Source organism: Cyprinus carpio, chromosome B13, assembly GCF_018340385.1.
Source record: "Cyprinus carpio isolate SPL01 chromosome B13, ASM1834038v1, whole genome shotgun sequence".
Taxonomy (NCBI): Eukaryota; Metazoa; Chordata; class Actinopteri; order Cypriniformes; family Cyprinidae; genus Cyprinus; species Cyprinus carpio.
Window position 1 is genome coordinate 2048250 of NC_056609.1, and position 24373 is coordinate 2072622.

At 34.7% G+C, this 24373-nt stretch overlaps 1 protein-coding gene across 1 annotated transcript in view; it reads right to left on the reverse strand.

The window, feature by feature from the left end:
- rps6ka2 (ribosomal protein S6 kinase, polypeptide 2) overlaps window positions 1-23394 on the reverse strand; it is a 47671-nt gene extending 24277 nt beyond the window's left edge. The window contains exons 1-6 of the mRNA XM_042736237.1: window positions 22962-23394; window positions 10490-10606; window positions 9191-9272; window positions 5708-5788; window positions 5208-5287; window positions 625-731 (exon numbers count right to left, since the gene is read on the reverse strand). Coding sequence (XP_042592171.1) covers window positions 625-731; window positions 5208-5287; window positions 5708-5788; window positions 9191-9272; window positions 10490-10606; window positions 22962-23060 — 566 coding nt within the window. The 5' untranslated portion in view covers window positions 23061-23394. The remainder of the gene's footprint in view (window positions 1-624; window positions 732-5207; window positions 5288-5707; window positions 5789-9190; window positions 9273-10489; window positions 10607-22961) is intronic.
- Between the last annotated feature and the right edge of the window lie 979 nt (window positions 23395-24373).

Consider the following 24373-nt stretch of genomic DNA (forward strand, 5'->3'; position numbering starts at 1 on the left):
TACTGATTACAAATTTTCACTAGTCGCAATTACATAAAATGCATCTAGATTAGCCAGCTACAGTACATAATGTTAAATATGTGAAATGTGTAAATCAGCAGAAGTTAGAAAAATATTCAGTACATACGACAACATAAAATGTTTGAAGAATAAACACTTAATAACCCTCAACATGGATGAAACTCTCACACATTGATCCCGGACCATCAGGTCATCTTTACTGTTGAGCCATGTACACATTTCAGTGTAATGTCAGGGAATAAGCTTTGACAAGCACTCTAAATCCAGCAGAAGGACACAAAACAGATGCTGCTGTAACTGAACCAAAGAATCAGGACGCTCTCTGGGTGGTTGCATCACCCTGTTTTAACCTCTGAATTATGACTGTAATTACATGAGTTTTTCACAGAGTTCTTATCCAGACTCTAATCCAGATGTGGATTATACTGCTGCTTGAAAATGCAGGACTTAAGCCCTCCTGAAGTCATGCTGAGGTTATCAACACAAGGTCACTCTTGTGGCCTTACAGGCATAAGGTCACTATCTAGGGCACTTAAGTAGGCTGCAGTGTAAATTAGAAAACATGATTGCTATTTACTGTTAATACATGGGGTTTGGTCTTACTTCTCTGGTTTAAGATCACGGTAGATGATGCCCAGACTATGAAGATGATCCAAAGCCAAAGCCAACTCAGCCAAATAGAACTTCACATCTTCCTCAGTAAACATTACCTAAAAAAAAAAAAAAAAAAAAAAAAAAAAAAATAAAAAACACATATCAAGAATTACTCATTTTCATTTAGCCAATGCTTTTACAGAAATCCAAATCCATTTAGGATTAGGGATTTGAACAAGGTCCTAACCAGAACATTTTGTCATTCATCCTGGACATAAATCATACCTCAAATCATGCGGCTTATTTGAAGTGAGATGTATTATTACTTTTCTTAGAAATTAGGCTTATGATTTTCACCTGGAGAAAAATAATTTGTATTGAAGGAGGGATCCAGACATCCACAACACCAAAATCTAGATTTTTATTTAGCTAATGCTTTACCTAAAATGCACAGTATAAGTTAACAGGAAACCAGCTCTCTTGGGTTTTTCCTGTGGATAAATAAGTGAACAAGTCAACCTCGACGTGAAATGATGTCATACCATATTGTGTGTCATTTCTTAAAATAGCATTTTCAATTGTCTAAGTTCTGAGTTATAAACCAATGTCTATGCAGCAAGACTCTGTACCTGCAGTTCACAAAATTAAATGGGAGTCATATTTACGCTAACTGACTTAAAATAAAAGGCAGTTGTAAATAACTCAGCATATACGTTTAAAGCAGAAACTGGCAAGTGACTGATCTTTAATAAAACTGCAATAACACAGTGTGTTCTTATATTTAGAAATCTAAAAACTGCTCCTTTTCAAGCTAATTTTAATCACCTGGGGATTTATTTAGACTGTGTGGAGAGCATCAGGGGACAGAGAGTGCCATATTGAGGAGAGTAGATTGGCGTAACAGGTTCCAGCCAGGAGAGCAGCAGCTGTTGCAGCCAGAAGAGAGATCTGAGCACCAGAGGTAATTAATTTACGTCTCACATCCCAGACACAGTTCTGTGCAGAGAATCCCGATTAAATCAAGTGCACGAATATCTCGGTAAAAGTGCTGCAGTTTTTTTTTTTAAATTCACATTTACAGAGAGACTGATTAGTCGGAGCAGAGGAAGTAAATGTGCAGGAGTTGCTCTTTATTTAAAGTGTAGCTATAGTTACACATTTTGATCCAACAAAACAATCTATAGAGTGAGATAAGAATGATTTTTATTGTGTTGGGATAGAATTACACAGTATGTATTATGCATAACTTTATATGTATTTTGGAGTATATATATATAAATATATATATATATATATATATATATATATATATATAATATATATATATATATATATATATATATATATATATATATTTAAGCAAAAAAAGCAAAATAATAATAATAATAAATAAATAAATAAATTACCATCAGTCCAGGGACTGCATATGCAAAATAGCCTTCTGGCTAATTCTGCCACATTGCACATCTATGTATTATTGATGTGCACTGTCCCAGTCAAATAAACCTAAAATAAAATAAACAACTTTAATGAAGAAAAGAAGTCTCTTCTGGTCATCAAGGCTGCATTTGTTTGATCAAAACTTCAGAAGAAGAATACAAATTTTCATCAGTCATTACTACAGTCTTCAGTGTTACATAATCCTTCAGAAATCATTCTAATATACTGATTTGTTATCAACATTGGAAATGTTGTGCTGCTTAATATTTTTTTAAACCTGTGATACTTTTTTCAGGATTCTTTGAATAAAAAGTTAAAAAGAACAGCGTTTATTCAAATTAGACTTTTTTGCAACAATTTAAGTCATTAATTTTTTAAATCAATTTAACACATTCTTGCTAAATAAAAATATTAATTTGGTTCAGAAAAAGAAAGAAAAAACAACCTTTTGAACGGTAATGTATATTGTTACAAAAGGTTTCTATTTGAAATAAATTATAAAAAATAAATAAATAAATAAAAAAGGTTCTCGATTTCCCGTGAGAGATTGATCATTGATGTGATTCAGTCACGTTTTGCTGATTGAAAACATGGCAAATCATTTTCAGTTTCTAAAATTACAGCAGTTAATTCATAATTGTCCTTGGGGAGAGAAGTGATTTCAACAATTCATTCCTGATTGCATATAATCTCGTTATCCTAAAGCAAAGTGGCCTATATGATGTACAATGACACAAAGACCTCCACAAGCAATTAATAAAGACAACTATCTCTACGCAACTAGAATAAAGACAGAACGATGTGACTGATGAAGAGTGACGTGCACAATAAAACCCAGACAGGTGGAGAAAATGGCTTGTTTAGCTGAACGAATGAGTCACATTAATCAATGTCTGAAGGATGTCTGAAATGTCTGAAAAGTCATTCTACGTGCTGGAGCTTAGCTGGAGACTTTCAAACACAGAACAACAAAATGCATCACAACCTGAGTGGGAGAGTCCCACAGGAATAATGTGTGTAAACACAATCTAAACTGAATCTATAATGGTACATAACACAATTTAGATATTCTGAAGAAAATGTGAGCTTGTGTCATGTTGCTAGGGCATTCTGGGTAGCTATCAAGAAGTTCTGAGTGGTTTCTACAGCACTGACGGGCTGTTCTGAGAGGTTGCCTACTCACCCAAGTCAAAAGAGCTTTATAAACTCTGATATTATTCATTTTATCATCCATCACGTGAAAATCACAAGTCTGGCTATTAGCAATAGCAAACATATCCTCAATAAGCTGCATGATTTGAGGTATCATTTATTTATTTAACTTGTTTTTACATCCACAAGGCAAACATCTTTAGTCTGGTTGTTTAGAAAATAATAGCACATATTTATTGTTATAATGCTTGATTTAGCAACAACTGATTTATATATATATATATATATATATATATATATATATATATATATATATATATATATATATATATATATAAATACTGGCCTTGTCATAGATAATGCAAACAATTCTTTCTTGCTTTCAGCCATAAAAATAGATGTCATCATTTCATAAGGAGTGGGGAAAACAGTACATCAGTATAGCAACACAAGATGATGTCACATCTTAAAAGCCCAATATTTTGCTTTAAAAAAACCTTGCCATCGCTCATCCGATTGCCACAGCAACAAAGTTATTCTAGGTGGTTTGCTGCATGTACTTTTTATAGCTTTAAACCACTCACTTATCGGTTAAAGAACTCTTGAACATCAGAGGCTGTAATTATGACACACACACACACACACACACACACACACACACACACACACACACACACACACACACACACACACATGACCTTGGTTTCAGTGGATGAGAATATCTTTAGAATACAGGGGATTTATTACAAAATCTATACAGCTGCCAGACACAAACTGTGCTAATCAATGTAAAACAAATTATTTCCCCTTATTCCTTATCAGTGCTGATAATTTTCCACCGATGGCTTCTTCTGCTTTAATGTGTGATTCACAGCTCAGAGAGTACAGGCTTTGCTGTCAATACATCAATAATCAGATTTGTTCCCCTGTGCGAAGGGAACAGATCCTTGAGGAAAGTTTAAGAAGATGAGAAAGTGATGTGATCAAGAAAATCAAACACTCCATTAAGGAGAATTACAGTATAGTTAGTGCTAAAAGGGACTGATTACACCATCCATCAGAAAATAGATGCCAGACATGCCTTTAATTACCAAGGCATTCTGACCAAATGACATCTCCATTACAGTTCAGAATGCACATGTGGATGTACCTCTGCTGCAGGTGGATGTTTTGGTCATTACTAAATGACCAAATGCTTACAGCCTATAACTGAGCAATAGCAACTCAGCTCAGTTGTTTAATGAGTGGACACAAATTGGTATTATAACTGTCTACTCATTTACTCACTGTCATGTTATGCCAAACCTATATGACTTTCTCCCCAGGAGAACAAAACACAAACACATCTCTTCCCATTCACTTTCACTCGAAAAGTGCAGCAACAGCATTCTTAAAAACATCTCCTTTTGTGTGCCATGGAGAAAATAAAGGTGGAGATTTGGATTGTTGCTTACACTGCACACAGTGTGACTCATTATATATAACTCTATAAATAAAATAATTAATAATAGTGATAAAAGTATTATTGCATTTTTCGATTTTGTATTTTAATAAAACAATAAAAAAAATAATCAGTGTGATTATATTTCTAAATAAACTGAGTATTAAGTAAAAATACAATTATTTTATAGCACTTAAAAATACAATGATAACAAACTTTTTTAATGAATTTTTTATCATTTTCAAACATAAAATCAGCAAGCTTTTATTTTGGCGGGTTGCTGGCAAGTCAATTTATACGGCATGTCGGTATGCAAATGAGCGGTCTGAACTTGTTTACTTATTTTTTATTTTGGTTGTGCATGCACACCTGCACACCACGTATACACACCCCTGAGTATTTGGGAATTACAATAACACAAATTATGATATACAGATGATTTTTAAATTAATTATTCCTTATAGAAGCATTTAGAACCAAAAAAAAAAACATGCCATCTTTGCCTGTATAGTAACAGCAGAAATATTTAGTTGACTCAAGCTATTTCATAAAAACTGACCTCTTTTGAGAGGCGTGTGAAAAGATCTCCCCCTCTGAGAAAGTCCAATATAAGGTACAGCTTTCCTTCTGTCTGAAAGGCTGAGTGGAAAAGCAATAATGGTGACATTTAAGCAGTCATTTTCAGAAGCACAAGGGAAAAAACCTGTAAAAACCTGAAAAGTTACATGCCACTCAGTTTAAATGCTACAGTCAAGCTACTGGAAATCTCTTTTTAAATAAAATAATTATTAGATAATATAATCGATTTTTACAATCAGATCAGACTTAACATTTAACGGAAAATATTACATGATAGCTCATTACTGTAAAAGGCTATAGTGCTATGAAAACATCTGAGCTATTGTCATACTGTAGAATGTAGTTTAGTTAGAAGCATTGCTACATGTAGTTCGTCACTCCACAACATTGTCTGTTTGTCATTTCAGCAGTGCACAGGGGGTTCCTGTGTAAATGCTCTTGTTCTTTTGCTTACAGTCTCCTCTTGAGAAAAAAACTCACCGTAGTGGAGTTTGACAATGAAGGGATGATTCACTTCTGCAAGAATGTCTCGCTCCATTTTCGATCTCACTCTGTCCCGCACTAAAATACATAGAAACAAAATGTAGAGGCTCATTAGTTATGGTTACAAATAAAATTATGATTAAATAATTACAAATAATTGATTCACTCTTATTCATTCCCTTGACAAAAACACACAAGTGCACAATGAACTGCAAAGCACAGATCATCTGAACGTGCTTCTTTGATAGCTTAACTATTACGAGTTCAGTGTTCAATCAAGATATTTTATATACATACAGGACAATGATGTGCTAAAAATTGAAAAGTTTTTTCTTTTATGTTTTTGCACACAGGTAACATAGTTGTAAAAATGCTCCCCATTCACATGGATCAGCAACAACAAATTAAAATGCTGTATTATGCATGCCAGGCCAGTAGTTGGCGATGCCACTACGTAAAAAAACACTACACACACGTAATAAACATTGACAGCATGACACAAATTTGTCTTTTTCTTTTTTTTGTAGTGTACATGAGATGAATGGTGTGTTCAAGTCATGTTGGGTAGATCGTATTTACGAGTTGAACACACATGAATGCCACAACAATGCCATTATTATGAGTGAGAAACTCAAAATTTTCTTTAAGCCCCGAGTTTCCGAGTTGGGGGTGTGTCAGTGAGAAAACTTGCCGGATGCAATGGACTAAAGATATGCAGTGTCTGTATTGACGGTATATTTTTGAAATATATATATATATATATATATATATATATATATATATATATATATATATATATATATATATATATATATATATATATATAGTCATCTACAATTAAACTATATAAGATACATATACAAAATATTATATTATTGCATAATTACCATAGAATATACAATGATTCTGTTTACATCACCTAAAAACAGAAAAAAAAAAAAAATTCTTTATATATCATTTTGTAAATGTAAGGTTCGGGAGGAGCCAAATCATTTAGTCCTTTCAATCATCATTACAAGACTATATATTAAGCAGTCATTGTGCCTTTCCAGTGACAATTCTTCCGGCATCCCTCCACCTCCACATCTCCCCCTTTATGTAGTACTGCAATGGGGAAGGTTGAACTCTGAGCTCAAGCCGAGCCTCGGATTCAAGTCTCCGTTGAGGACAGCAAGCCAAGTTCGTTTACCATTAACCACCAGGACTGGATGGGCAGGTGAACTCGTGAAATGATAATGGTATAATTTTCATAAACTAAAGGCCCCCAAAATGCTGTTTTTGTGTACATCAACAGATTAACCACCAGGACTGGATGGGCAGGTGAACTCGTGAAATGATCTGTAAATGAACAGTTGAAATTCAGATTAAGATCCTTACATGACACACAATTTCTATTAATACTGGCATACTCCAGCAGTCTTATTGTCATGGTTAGTGTGTAGTAAAATCCCCAAAGGAGATGCGTGATGCAGAATGAACATGAAACAAGACTTTAATAAACATAGAGCAACAGCCCAGTGCACATCTAACATATAACTTCAACAACATGCACAGAACTAAGGCTTAAATACACACAGAATAGGGCTGCACGATTATGACAAAAATCATAATGGTCGATTATTCCCTTTCTCGATTATTAATTACGATTATCACAATTTACATTGAATGATTTTTATACCATTGTTTGTTGCAACTGCATGCTGTATTTTTATATGAAAATAAACAAGCTTTATACCATTGTTTGTTAAAAAAAACTTTTAGTGTTTATCTATAGTATTTCCTATAGTCTCAAATGTCAACTAAACATCGGATTGTTTTATTCTTTGGATTGGTTTCTTCTCGGAATATGAATGGTATTATGTTATACTAAAACTAAAATTAAAATAATGGGAAAAACCCTTAAGATAACATGTAGAAAGAAAAAAAACAGAATAACATATATGGACTTTGAATGATTAATTACTGCTTTGAACGATTATGTAATTGTGGCATCCATAATTGTAATTGCGATTAGAAATTCGATTAATTGTGCAGCCCTAACACAGATGATAATCAACAGAACACGGAACAGGTGTGAAACTAATTAGAAACTATGGCAACAAACTACCAACTCAGGGAAAGTCTGTGACAAAGAAAACTATGACTAGAAGCTAAACTGGGGTGTGTTTTCCAAAAGCACTGTTAGCTAACTATGGTCGCAAGTTCCATTGAACTATATTGGTAATGACGGGACTTGTGGCCATAGTTGTTTTTGTGAAACGCACTCCAGAACAAGAAAATGCCTGTGACATTTATATGGATTCCTTCCAAATAATGGCAATTGGGTAAACTGGTTTATATGACCACAAATAACCTGACTGCATCTTCATATGCATGTCACAGTGGTTGCTACTCATTGCTTTAAAAAACTAATCATTTGTCACACTTTAAGTTGTGTGCTTGACAAATTTTAAAGCTGCCTGCCATCTTGTAGCTCCCAAGATCCTAGTTTGGATACACAGATGTCTAAATGAGTATTACATTACAGTGATTATTAAACATGGTTATTAAGAAAAGATCAGATATGGGCATTTAGACATAAGTACAGTAATTAGATATGCACCATATAAAACCACATGAGAAATTAAAAATATCAGATCTCATTCTTTTTGCTGTTTACACGCATGCAAGACGATCTGAACTGTGCCCGATATATGAATTATATTATTTTTAAAAGTCAGTGTTTACATGAATGACCTGTTCTTAACCATTAAACCTGCAGGACTTAACTACAAACCTTTGACAAGTCATTCACACGGTGCTTTACATTGAAAGATCTGTCTTACGTAACAGCTGCAGCACTGCTGTGGTCTGACAGTGAGGGGCCACAGTTACCAGTACTGTTATTTTCATTCACACGGACATGAAAAACTTGCACAACATCATCAGCCGAGAGCAAAGACGTTGGGATGTAACCATGGTTACCTCGAGTGAATAAGTTATGTGGGTTGTGAACAGGTTGTGAAATAAACTAGCACTCCAAACTGAGCATTATGAATCACTATAATAACTGCTGTTTTGTGTATGTGTTTGTTGTGTAAAAACAAAGGTGAGGAGGAAAGTCAAGTTTGCTGCTTAAGGCTTCAGGTTTATCTGCTTTGTTCGTTGTTTGAGATTAATTCATTGTCTTTGTTCCAGGGAAGCTACGGATCTGAAGTGTGCAATTATGAAAAATTGTCACTCGGGAAAATTGCCTGGGTGTCTGAGGGGGACCTTTTCCCCACAATTTGATGATTCAGATACTCCTTAAAAATCAACTAGAGAGCATGCAGGCCTCCTAGCAGCTCAGTTATGACTCACAGGTTAGATGTCATGCTGCGGTGAAATAATAACTGCAGGTTTTACATCAGTGCGTACTAGGGAAAGATTGACAAATGTAAAGCACACAAATTGTACAGTATAAATCATAATTCAGAGCACGTAATTAAGCATCAGTTTTACCTTTTAATGTTGCTTTTTTTAAGACCTTCATGGCATAGAGTTGTCCTGTGTCTGAACCTTTGATTTTTCTAACCAAGAACACCTGTAAAATAAAATGTAAGGTCAAAAAACCACAAAGGATGTTGAAACCACATATGTAAATTTTGCTCCTCCCAAAATGTTTAGTGTAAGAGTGTCTAATATAGGCTTTATGACGTTATAGCCGGATATGACAGCTACACGCATCACCGCAGATAAGCATCTGAGTATCTCTTTAGCAAGCTGACACACAAACTGACGCAAATGAAACTGAAAGTAAGTTGCAGATGATAAATACATTCTCATCTTTGTAAAAGTGCCACTCTCTCTTGTTGTGCTTCGATCTTGGACTTGATAATAAATCAAATGCAGCTCATATCTGTAGCTGTCATTGATGTTTTTGATTGACATTTCATTGAATTTGCATATAGCATGGGAATTGAAGATCAGATTTATTTTCGTTTTTTGAAAACACATTTATATGGCCAAGTGTAAATGGAACCGTTTTAACAAATCAGATAGCTATCCGTTTACTAAAAACACACAAGTGACCAGGTGTAAACATTCTCCTAAGTCCAGGGGCTGTCAAGCTCCAAAAAAGGTGAAAAAACACCATAAAAGAGGACCACATATCCATATTACAGTATATGTGAAGTAGTTTTAAGATTTATGACAGCTTTGTGTAAAGACTGACAGACAGAATTTTCTTGAAAATTCTTTACATGCTCTAAAACTCTGTGAACTGCCTGTGCAGCCAGCATTTAAAAGCATCAAGGCTAAAATTTCAACAGTCTTCTTCACACATAGCTACAGTATCATGTGACTTCTAAAGACACAACACAACCAGCTAAGGCAACATCCTAACTAACATTGAACATGAATGATTAATCTGAAATATTCTAAATAGGAAGGAACACATATAAATAGCCCAGAAGAGTCAACACAAGTTATCTCTGATTATGCAGCCTATACTGTACCGTACTGAATGGCCTTTGTGTTGATCATGCAATTATAATGTGCTGCCTGCATACAGCTTACTATTTTTTGTTTTGAGACAAGTGATAATCATCTAAAATAATGTAATGTAAATCCTGACTCTTTAAAGTTCAACTGAAGGGTTTAAAAGGACACTGAAAACGGTTTTACATCCATTTCCCCAAACTCCACTTGCATTAACAAAATTACATCCAAACAAATGACATATCTAATTTTAGCAATCGATGAGTCTGCATTATAGTACCACACAGAGAAAAAGTCAGACGCAGCATTCTCAAAGCTCACCTTTCCGTAGGAGCCCTGACCCAACACCTTGAGCAGCTCAAACTGCGACGGGTCTGCTTTCTCAAAGCCCTCCTTCACATGATGGCTGATATCAAACTCCTTTAAGATGCTGTCATCCTGTAAAGGCAACAGATGGCATGACTCAGAGGGAAATAAACAAATGCTTTTGCCATAAAGCTGTGTGTTTAAGCATATTTGGCGATATGATGCCAGCTGGGATTATTAATAACAGTAGTAAACAGGTCAAGGAAAAGTGTTCAGATGGTGTGATCATCAGTGTAGGATTGCATTGGCATATTCTCTCATATACTTTTTTACAAAGCAAAAGCGTGTAACAATAAGAATCACAGGTCCGTGTGAAACCTGCAGAAAGCTCCACAGATTTCAGCAGAATTAGAAAAACCTGTCATTTACAAAGAACTACATGCAATTGGACTCTTTGTTTAAATATTTTGGCTAATTTGATAATGCTCTAAACTACACACAAATGTAGAGCACAGTGACATACACTGTTCAAGATGCAGACTTTAGGTTTGTAGTGCAGTACTTGCAGAATTAGCTACACCTAAATAAAGTGAACTTTTTATATTAAATTTTTATAATTGAAAATCATGGCTTTTAGTTTAGTTTGTCTAGAAGCAAATTACACTCTGCAGAGAAAAAAAAAGAAAGAAAAGAAAAAAAATTGTTTAAATAATATTTTGGTTTGACACCAGCATATTATTATTTTAGAACAAATACTGGCTAGCTTCCCTTTAAAATTTTTTAATACGTAACAAAACATATTTTAAAAAGACATTACACATTGTCTTCAGTGTACAGCAGCTAACAATTGCTCATTATAACGAGTATGCAGAATGCAGTTGGGCAGAAGTTGTTCTTCACTCTGATAGTCTAAGATTTTGATTTGATCTGATATCACTTTCCTGAAGGCTGAAGGTCAGAAGAGTTTATGGCGATTAAGATCTTGAATAATGGATTGGGCTTTATTTTAAGCTGCGGATGATGTGGATCAGTTAAGGGCAGATCTTATCCTATGATCCTAAGCATTTGACACTAGCATTTTGAGAAAGGTTTTCTATTTTCTAAATGCATTTTATTGATTTTATTATGAATGATCCAGTTATTTGTTTTTGTCACCTCTTAATGTTTTACTAAAATCTCAAACTTGCATTCACCAGACTCCATCTCAAAATCCAAAAACAATCGATGCATATAACCTAGTCCCAGCCCTGCATTTTTATCTTTTCTGATAGCCCATTAAACTCAGATGTACAGTATATCTATTTGGTATATTTTTCCTTGAACTTGATACAAAAAACTACAGACTGCAAATTTTGTTTGGGATTTGTGAAAAGTTATAAAATTTACAATGTATGGAACGAGAACAATGGCATTAGGGATACTCTGTTCATAAACAACATAAATATATCTGGATCATTTTAATTTTGAAAAACATTAGAAACATTATAATAGAATTTAAACTGTAAATCATTCATGACATCTTTATCAGTTAGAAATAGCTCCTTAAAATAAGAACCTTTACAGTGTACAAGCAGTGTTAAATATCATGTTCATGTTCAGATTTATTTTTAGTATAAAACTAATTAGCAGGTTATGATTTATACAAAGTGATTTACAGTATAATTATAGTGACAGTCTACCTGGCACAGTCTGAGGTTAGACGCACACACACACACACACACACACACACGCACGCACACACACACACACACACACAGGCACACACACACACACACACACACACACACACACACACACACACACTGATATTCAAATGCTGAGGAGTTCATCTTACAGTACGATTGCTCCAATGTAAATTAATAAAAGTGAATACAGAATTAACAGTAAAAACTATAAAAATGCTATGCTAAAATTCCTTTACTCTGTAAAACTGTAATATGTCTAACGGGACATTTCATGTTGTTTTACATTAAAATACTGTTAAATCTACAGTTTTTGGAAGTGAAAAAAATCACACTACAAAAAAATCACAGTTGATGTTTCTTCTAGTTTGCTTTCATTTATTTATGTACATTTTGTTACTTGTTTTTACATAATTTTTGTGTCATGCTTGTTACCATGATGGTGTTTTGTGTGTATGACATTGTGCATATATTATTTACCTCAGGTTGTTTTTTTTCTTCTGTGTTTTTAAAGTGGATGTCAAAAAAAGGATGCATATACATATTTATATATTTTTAAATGTTGCTGCTGTATTTTTATGGTAAAGTTCTGGCAACCACAGCTGTTGTTTTCACGCAAGTTGAATATATATATTACATTTTTACCACTTTATGGGCACATTTTATTGAAAATAACAGAAATCTCCAATTTAATTCTGTTCTGTACTGTTCGTCTGAGTGAGTAACAGTAACCAAGAAGCGTAGCGTTGGGTCAGTTGTGTTCCAAATGCAGTCATCTCCCAATAACAGCCCACTCTCTCTCTCTGTGGGTCTGTGCCAGGTACCCCGGCAGTGAGGGTGGACGCCTGCAGAGGGGACAGTCTGGACTGCCACACTGCAGAAATGTGCCTGTGAACTCAAACGCTGAGCACAGCTGAATGATGCATCCGTCCTGGGACTGACACAGCTCAGGGACACAGCTTAAACCGGCTTATGGCACACCACGCAAACCAATAAATAAGTGTGCAGCTGCGTTACATAACTACAGTCCAGCCCGGGCCACTCCTGTAACGTGATGAAGAGTACACTGAGGATATGCAATCTTCAACCTCAGCACTGAGGCCTGGTTAACAATTCTGACAGCTCTTGTTGAGCTACGCACATAAAAGCCAAGCCAAGCAAAAGAGCCTCATGACAACTCATCATGATCATCAGTAAAATATGATGATGAATTTTAAACTTTGCTTTGGTGATAATACACCTTTGGATCATGGAGATAGAAATGAAACAGCAGATACTGGGGCTAGTTGTCATGTGGGGAAGTTTAAGAGTTGTGGATTGTATAAACATATGACATCAATATGACAAATCTTGAGAAATATTTACAGTGTCACAACTAGTCCTGGACTCGCCCTTATATAATCAAATAACTCTTATAGGCTGAATTCAATTTAAGTGCAAGGAAATGATCTCTGAAGATTGATTTTGAATATGTCACTTCTAAGAAAAAAAAATAGCCTTCCTCTTGTTAACAAACCAAACAGGCTTTTCAATTTTGTTTTCAATCTAGGATTCGGCCTGAGTGGTTCCATTTTCAGACTCATCTCACAAAAGAATTTTCTTTTGATTGTGCAAAAGCTGTGCTACTGCAATCAAAAACAAACAGATACTAAATTCATTTTATTTTGCTCAACAGGGGGTCAATCAAAACTGATTGTGAATTGTATGACATTATAATCAATCCTCACGTGAAGTCCGTTTCAAATGAAAGGCAGCAATTATGCAGCCTTCTAAGATAATGACTTTTGGCCAAATTCACATTTAATGAGTGACAGTGTGTTTAATTTTGTTTTATGTTAATTTTATTTTTCTTCACATTTAGAAGTTTCTCTAGTTGTAAAATTGTAAAATGCTACTTTAGCTAATGCCAAACTCCACTCAAAATAAGTATCCCATATGCTTTATGAGATACAGAATTTGATACATATAGTTTTCAAAATTAGTCACTAACTAGGTTCCATTTCATTTTCAAGATTCTGTTTTAAAAGCCCAAACTTCTGATGTTACTTTCAGCTGAAACGCACTTCTTTTACATGCAACTATGGCTCATTTTGGAAAGAGTTGCAAATTAAAAATGATATGAATAAATCACAAATAAATACTCAGAGGAATCAACTCTAGATAGAGATGGTGAACCCTGTCTAAACACATCACTGGATATCAACAGCAAGATGAAAGTGAGCTGGTATGACCTGCATTTCAGATCTGATGGGTTGCTTGATGGCTTAGAAAAAAAGGGCAAATAAGGTGAAGGGGTTCATTTTTTATGATATAAATTGGGTGCTAAAACAACACCAGACAGTGCATGCAGATAAACAACACTTTCAGCAAGCACAGTTTATTTTTAGTGAATATCTTTTTTATTTAATTCTCCTACAATTCTGGTGCCAAAAATCTATTTACATTTTACTGCAGAAGACTGCGGCAGGACTGCTGTGATGGTACTGTAATCTAAAGATGGATCTTGAAATATTGCACAGTGTGGTATAGTAATATCACAGATGTTCTGCACCAGCCTACACACTAGACCAGCTTCTGTCTGTGTGTGAGAGCTCACAATCTGCCACAAAGAGCATGTAAACTCACTTTATTAAATAAGAATAGTCCTACAGCGCAAGCAACACAGTATGACATTGTTATAACAAGCCATAAATCTAAATACAAATATCCAGTAATCACTTATTTATGCTCAAAACAATTCAAATCAATTTTAGTCAGAATTCCAGTCCTTTGTGTCAAAATGAAGCAAAGCTGTGCACTGCAGAGATTTTTCCACAATGAAATGGTGTTCTTTTGCACAGCACAATGTGAAGTGCCTAAAACTCCCTTCACTGTTGTCAAATCTCTGTAATGCATGGCCTATAGTGTCTTATTGTATTCATAAAACATCGAACAAAAGCTAGAGAATAACTCTATAGTAGAGCACCAATGTTTATTTCAATTGTTACAGCAGAGTACAAAGAAAAAAAAAAATATTAGAGTGAATTTAAATGATAAATTTTAAAAATCTAATTAAATTTCTGTTGTTTTGTAAGTGGTTGTCAGTTTATATTTCTGTTTATTAGATTTATAAACCTAATCCACATATATTTATATTATATATATATATTTTTATATATATATATATATATATAAAATCCTGCTCAACAGCAGAGTTCCTGGTGATAAACTACATGATTCTGCACAGAAATGACCAACAATCAGAGAATCGTGACAAGGAAATTGCATCAAAAGCTGAAAAATTGCACCTTTGGACTCTACTTGCCCAGAATTACATTTATTAATATTAACTAGATTTCTACCTTGTCTAAGGAAAAGTCTTCAGTGTAAAAGCTTGAGTCTTCAATGTAAAACTCTATGTTTTGTTTTTTTTTTTTTGCCAGTTGCTCAGAAAAGTAGAATAGCAGTCTAACTCTAAGTTGTTTATACTTTGAGAATAGATAATCGGTAATAATTAAATATGTAATAAATAGAGATAATAATATAGAATGTGCAGGGATGGGTGTGTTTTCCTGCATTTATTAACTGCTTTATCCAGTCAGAACTTATAAGATTTATATATTTTTACATAATCATGGATATATTTTACACATTTTTACAAACTAAGGTAAATGCTTTCAAAACAATTAGCATAGCCATCCAAACACTCCTTTTTTAGTTCAATTTCACTTTAAAATTAAATAGCCACTGCACTGTTTTCAGTCAACACATCACTGAAAAATCATTGCGCTCAGAAACATTAGAGCTTTTATCGTCGACTAAGTACTCACATATTTTTTTCACATATTTTCACATATTTATTTTTCACATATTTTTTTACAATATAATTCCCAGTAGTTCTTGGCATTTACTTATTTTTCAGAAGGTCAGTTTAGCTGAAGTAATTACCTGCCATTTGAAAACAAATGCATGTGTCATAATAAAATAGTATCTTTGCAAATCTGACACGTGACAATCTGAACAGCATTACATAACCTGATATGGATACAGATCTGTTAGATCCCTGTATAGAAATGAATGCCTGAACCTTATCTTAGATTTGACTTCAGCTCTTGCATAAGTAGATTAGCCATATGATGAATTGTTAAAGGGCTCATGCGATGCAATTTAAATTTTTGAAACAGTGTTACAAGCACTTGGTGCATAAAGAAGATCTGTAAAGTTGCAAAGACTAAAGTGTCAAATCCAAAGAGATATTCTTTATAAAAGTTAAAGGTCAAAAACGCCCTCCTAAAAAAGCTCATTCTAACACCCCCACATGTTCACGTCACTGTGTGGGAAGATTTGCATAACGCCACCCAATGTTCATGCAAAGAAAGAAGGCGTAACTTTTATTCTCGCTGTTGCCGCCGCCACCATGTTGTGGAGACGCCGTGTGTTTCGTTGTGAAAGCGAAACTACTTTGTTTGGCATTCCAAAAGAGGACACAACTATAAATCAGTGGTTAAGTTGTATTTAAACACTGTTCCAGAACAGTTCAACCCAAATATTCAAATGTGTGCAGCACATTTTATGAAGGATGAGGACTGTTTTCTGAACCAGTAGCCTACAATGCGTCTGTGGCACAAAGGCTGTTACTATAAAGTGGGGCAGTTCCAACCTTGCGAGGACAGTCTTTTTGACTAATAGCATGTTGTTAGTATTTTTTTTTTTATGTGTAGAGTTTTTCAATGATGATTCAAATGCGAGTTTTGCGCAGTGTAGAGAAGGCTTGCTGTTTGTTGTTTCTCAGATAACAAATGCAGACATGGTTTAATGTTTACGCAGCATGATACGCAACACATGAAAAGACAGTATAAGTCATTATAATCAGTAATTATGTCCCCACTGGATGCAACAAATGCCTCGTTTGTAATGGGTTTTATTGGTTTTGTCTCATCTAGTGATGTCCGGATCGTAAAAGAATCGTTCTATTTAACTGGATCTTCTTAGTGAACCGGTCGAACCAGTTACCAAATCGAACTGAATCGTTTAAAACGGTTCCCTACTCCAGTTTGCGCTAATCCACAAATTACTCGAGTTATTCAGTTTATAAACGTGCCTGACACTCCCTCTGACGTGAAATAAACCAATATCCCGAGTTATTCAGTTACTCCTAACAATGCATTGACTGAACTGCTAAAAGAGAACCGATAATGGGATGTGCATGAGCAGAGCGGCTGGACTGAGTCTCATCCTGCTGGGACACAGCATCACAGTATGTTAAGGGGCGTAACATTTCCGTCACACGCTTGAGTCATTCGGCCAATTACAATGCACTGGATATCTGGCCAATCAGAGCACACCTCACTTTTTCAGAATGATGAGCTTTGTCAAAACCAGCTGCGACACAAGGATATGTTTTCTACGCATATTTAGAATTTGATTTCAAAGAAAACAGTGCATCCTTGTCGAGCGGCTGACACAGAAGAGTGTAAGCAGCCTGTGTACAGCCTATATACTCTAAAAAGTATTCTCGTCGCTTCATGACGTTACGGTTGAACCACTGATGGCAGATGGACTATTCTGATGATGTCTTGCATACTTTTCTGGACCTTGACACTGTTATTTACATGGCAGTCTATGGGACAGTCATGAGCCTACCGGTTTTTATCCAAAATATCTTAAATTGTGTTCCGAAGACAAACGAAGCTTTTACAGGTTTGGAATGACGTGGGGGTAAGTAATTAATTACAAAATTTTCCTTTTGGGGTGGAGTATCCCTTTAATATCCTCTTAGGTGTCTCCTGGCAGAAAATAAAAAACAAATTATTGCATAAACTCCTGTAGATTAAAATTCTCATGGATTCACTGGCTGAAAGCTTGTTTAAGGGGTGAGAACAAAAGAATGTGGATAGTTTACTTGATTGCTTATAGGTCTAGGACAGCGGTTCTTAGTCCTGGTCCTCACGACCCCCTGCTCTGCATATTTTGCACGTCTCTCTTGTTTAACACACCTGATTCAGATAACCAGCTCATTAGAACTGAACTCTGTGAATGAACTGTGTTCCAACTGACATGTTCCCTACATAGTGTTCACTACTCTCTACCCCCTGCACATGGGAAATCGGCTGAAGTTTACTTCACTTAAGAACACAGATTTGCGCTACACCACTGCCGGCAGTGTCTCCACAAACAGACAAAACTTACTATAGAAATGTGAAGTGTTTTTTAAACGAAATCGTGAGATCTGCGTAGAAATCACGTCTCGCTTCTTTTAAAATGGAATCATGGCAGAATATCCTGTGATGTCCACTTCACAGGGCACTTATGGAATGTAACAAACCCCTGAAGCGGTAAGAGAATCATACAAAATGTGCAGAGCGAGGGGTCGCAAAGACCAGGATTAAGAACCGCTAGTCTAGGATGATTTACTGTAGCTGGATAAACACTGCCTGGTCAGCCTACTCTGTCTGGAAAGTTTTATATATTTTTTTTAATATTTATTATTTTTCTTTCAAACAAAGCATTAAAGTTTCTATTACACTGTGGTTCTTAACCCACGGCCCGTCACAAATTCAAATGCAGCCCACCATGCTGAACACAATGAAAATAATAACTTGCAGCTTTACAACTCATTTTAGTTTTTACATTAAATAAAAAAATGTTTTTGTTATGTAAAATAATTTTGTTTTTCATATATTATTTTCAGACATGAGCAGACCTGTACTCACGTAATTAACGTTACGCATTTAACGAACACTTACAAGCGCTCACTTTGGCAGAATTCAATTCAAATAAGTAATCCACATGACCTCCATGTTTGTAAAAAAAACTAAACAAATTTATTTATTTAAAAGACGTTTTCTCCAAACCATAATGATGCTTACTCCAGTGAGGAAGTCCATTATCTGTTTTTGTTTTATACAAATATTCATTTAGAAATGTTTTTGACTGTGTTTTCAATTGTAAATTGTGCTTGAACAGTGCATACTTCTCTCCTGATTCAGACGAGATGACTTTTTCAATAGAGAAAGCAATATTATGGATAGAGGACTCATATTTTAGCCAGAATGAACACTTTGAAGTTAAAAACATCTAGATGGATTTCTTTATTGCAACCAAGCACTGCTTATTACAATGCTTTTTTACTTCACACGAAGTAAATTGATGGACTGGAGTAGTGTGGATTATCGTGACGTTTTATGAGCTGTTTGGACTCTCATTCTGATGGCACCCATTCACTGCAGAGGATCCATTTGTGAGCAAGTGATGTGATGTTAAATTTCTCCAAAACTGTTCTCATGAAGAAACAAACTCATCTAGATTTTGGGTGGCTTAATGGTGAGTAATAGTTTATCAATTTTTCATTTTTGGTTGAACTATTCATTTAAAATAATCATAAATCAAAAACTACAACATTAAAAACCCAATGCAATATATTGCATGTAAGCATCACATTGGGCAGTTGTCTGCTATTACATCAAAGACTGACATCATTCACTGACCTTTTTGTCTTGCATTTTGCAATGTTGATTACTGACCTCACATTTAATTAAACATGTCTTCTTATCATTTTACCTCCACATGATTGCTTTTGCCAAACCTGATGACTTCAAAGCTAAGCTTAGTGATGCGCCTGTGCTAGCACTAACTAAATTACTCCAGCCATTTCATTTCCCGGGCTGTGTTATATGCAGACTATACTTATCACTGGTGTTTAAATATGATCAGCTCTCCAGAGTTCTGTGACTGCAGACTGTCTTTATCTGCAGTAAAGGTTACCAAGACCTTCTCAAAACACTGTAAATGAGCATCTAAACTCATAATGCTCAGAATTACTGACATTTCAAATCTAGAGTTAAAACATACATTTATTAAGTTGGTAGAAAATACCTTTTGTACACAGTGGGACTTTATTATAGCCTGAGGATCATAACCTGAAGCAGGTGAATGAAGGACATCTATTTCTGCTTCTCTAATAGACTCAGTGTGTCAGACATTTAGAGATAAACATCACTATCATTGACCATGTTTGTATGCACATAAAAATTTGGTCATGTATCTGTCCTGTAAATGCATTGACCTGATCAACATAACTTGATTAATCCTCTAGAAATATGAAATCAACTGACAATGGGCCCTTTGCACAGACTGTGATGTTTCAGCAGTCATCAGCAAAGTAAAACGTATTTGTTTCTTTACCCTGAAAGTCGTGAAAACTTTGTGAAGTTTTTCTTTTGCTATTTGAGCAAAATGTGAATGCAAAATACATATTTGATGTAGTCTCCCATTACTATTCCTACCCAACTACGATGAGAAACCCAGAAATGTGAAAAGGGTCCATATGCTTGTATTCATCTGAATTCTGCATCATGTAAACTGCTTATCTGAACATGGTTTGTGCTATGGAGAGTTTTGAAAATATCTATCGAAGAAACATATTTTTGGGCAGATTTTCAATTTGATAAACATTCAAATAAATGAAAATATATCCATATACAGACAGGTGAGAGTCTAATGTTTCACATATTACAATTCACAATGCTGTTGCCAGGAATACATTTGAGAAATAATGAGTTCATTTAATTACTGTCTAGAATGAAAAAAACATTGTGAAATGTTAATCATTTTTAAGAGTGAAATGATAAGAAGACATAATAGCGGGAAAAGAGTGTGCGTGCAATGGTTAATTTGGATTAGATATTGAAGCAAACATCTTTTCAGAATAAACATCATTCAGAATATGCATCTTAATGACAATGATGTAGGCTAAATGTGGTCATTTAGTTTGTAGAGTACAGTACATGCAGTACTTCCCTAATCTAAAAATAAACAGCATATATGGATTTCCAATATTTCAATCATAGAACATTCCATGATCATTTCAAAAGGCTGTGTCTAGAGTTTTGTCAAGTTCAGTGGTGCATGGAGCTTTAAATCATCAGAAATTCATTCAAACATTTAGCTGCTTAACACTGAAAAAGAAAGTTTTTCTCCTTAAATATTGCAAAAAGACAAAGTAAATTTAATCCATAAAGAAACAAAAACTAACAAGTGCTTAAATTACAAGCTAGTACACACACACACACACACACACACACACACACACACAAACCTTTCCATGAGATGCTAAACTGAACACGATTTCTAACACAAGCTGCTAGACTAAATGTGTTCAATCGTTATAATTCCAGACACACACAGTTTAGTGTACAGGTACCAGAAACAACAGACATAAAAATTGAGTCCATTTCATCATCCAGTGGACATTCGGGCAAGGGCAAAGATGCTTGGTGGAATGCAACTCTTCTGAGGCCTTAACTATTAATACTGAGAGACAGGTTTGTCAGGTTTGATCATTGTTGCCAGCAGACATTTGAGGGTTCAGCAAAAACAACACAGGACTGAATGACGAAGGGTCCACAGCTGTTAGAAATCTAACCAGGACATGCTGTTGCTTACTGCTTCTACTTGTGTCTAGATTGGTGTGTACTGCTTCTGATGAGAATCTCACTGCAGTCATTATAAAAATGTATAATAATAATTAAATCAAATTTATAAAAGTAGTTCAGTATTGAGCCTAATTATACTTTAAAATTATGCATTATACTATTAAAAAAAAAATCCTGGAGTAAATACTGGATGTTGTGGCTGGAAGAACTGGCAGAACTATACAAATACAGTGACATTGTTAAAGGCATAATGTAAAATCATTTTGACAAGTATATTGTAAAGACTCTAACTGTAAATGCAAATTTATTATACAGTACAGTATAATGTAGTATCAGCTGTTAAAGTATTTTCTTCTTTACTTCTTGACTAAAATGTGCTGATAATAACAGGTCGTATACAAAGGAAGGCCACACAAAAAGCTCTCCAGCAATTGTGGGCAATAAAAATATTACCATTAATTAATAATTAGTGTAGAGTGTAAATAATAATAAGAGTGTAGAGTTTTGCTTACACAGAGAAAAAAACACCATCAGAGTAAATGCACCATATATAACTCTCAATCTACCTGATACATACATATATATATATATATATATATATATATATATATATATATATATATTATTTTTTTTTTTTAGTTTGTTTTTATGTAGTTTTATTTTTTTTTTTTTTATACACAGCATAAACAAATGTGATGGTTTATGTGCAATACATTTATGTTGTTTTTACCTATAAAATATGTAAAATATTGTGCAATATTATATTTTAATTTATTTTATTTTTATTTTTTGCAGTGTCAGTGTCAAGTCCCAATCAAACTAGGGTCCCAAAGGCTTTATAAACCCGTGATAAAATGCTCCTGTATGTCACAATAATTTAAAGAAACTCTCAAAACTCTTACAGCTTTGTAAAATTTCCTGCTGCAGTTAACCCCATAAAATACATGCAACGTGTAAAGGTACACAACATACAAAAGGAAACAATAAATAATGTAAGAACAGCAGTGGGATCTTATTTGATTTTAGCATTAGGATTCTTTGATCCCATTAGGATCCTTCAGGATGGGTTACAAATTATGGGGAATTCTCTACGCTACACATTCCTATAGGTTTTCTTTGACTAGTTCAGTTCAGGCTATTTCAAACCAAAACCTATGAGAAATCGAAAATACATTGCATGTTTGATGTAAATAACAAAATAAGAGCTTTGTTAATAAATCTTGGCAACACTGAACACTGAAATATGTGCCGTTACGTTTTCACATTTCGCACTTCATCCCAACTTTATACCGCAACCGTCAGATTTCGACATTGTTTACAAGCACTCCACACCTTTAATTCAAGAAATAAGACACACAGGTTGGTAAACCAAGCAAATGAAGAGATACCCACCTCTAGTTTGCATAAACTGGAGCTTTTGGATCGCGACTTTCTGCGCAGGTACACGGAAAACCATCTTCTCACCGTAAATTTGCGCATGTTTGTATCCATTGTCCCGGCTCGCCTGCTACTATCCTCAAATGACAATTTATCTGTCCAGCGTTTGAATCCAGATCAGCACAACAGTGGGGATTTACAGTCGCCTGCCCTCCACTAATCCATAATGCTCACTTATGAGGGGGGAGGCCATGACAGAGCCAAACATGCAGGTTCTGGGACGTTTGCTCGCTGTGGTTCGGTTGTGGCTCGGCGGAGATGACTGGAGCTGTCCTCCTCAGAACCACCTTCACATTTAGGCTGTAGTGAAGAACCCTCCCCAAACACTGAGCTCCTTAAAGCTGAAGGGTGTCAATTTTTAATGTTAAAATTATTTGTTCTATCTCAGCTTAATATGCCGAGGGGACTATTGGTAAGCCATCATATGTTAATGACCCTGAAAATCTTTATGTCTGCTTATTTATTTATTTATTTATTTTTTTATGAGGAATCTGTGGACACATCAGCGCATTTAGATTTGTGGAGTAAAAAATAAAGTTTATATTTTTAAGCAAAAAGACTAAATTAGATCCTTGGAGTAAAATTATTTAGTATTTTACATTAATGAGAATTGAATATATATTAGAATTATATCAGAAGTCATTCATAAGTTCTGCTAGGAATTCCCAATTAGTAAGATGGCCTCTGTGAATAATTGAATATCTTTTTACTCTATAACAACTAAATTAGCAAATGTTTCTATTTTTTTTTTTTTTTTTTACTATAACAACACATTGGCTGATGCATCATCATCCTGCACATGCTAAGCATAGAAACACAGAAAGTCATTATTTTTCTGAATCAGTTCAAATGAATTTTCCTGCGATGCATGGAGTGTTTATAGCATTTCTACCAGGTAAATGCTCCGACCGTAGCTCTTTTTAGCCGCAGGGAGTTTTGTGCTGGGAGCAAGAGACTGCAGTGATACAACCCCCCTGAACAGTTTAGAGTTAAAAACATGTTGTGTTCTCTAATAGTGGTGTTTAGTTTATGTCCTTTGGTTGTGTGTAGGTTTTTTTGTTTTTTTTTTTTGTTAGTTTGGGTTTTTTTTGTTTGTTTGTTTTTTTTTTTTTGGTTCATTGACTTTATTATGTCAAGCTGCATAAAAGGCATGTCTGCATTTACAGTGCTTTACTAATTTATAAGCAGTTGTTGAGTACTTCTTAATTATTACAAATGAGAAATATCCAACAAAATTTTCACCACACCTAATTTGTCAAATAGAATATAAAAAAAAAAAAAAAACCTACACCGACTGATTTTTTTTTTTTTTTTTTTTTTTTTTGTGAGTTTTATGTTGATTGGCTAAATGAGGTGATGAGTCATCA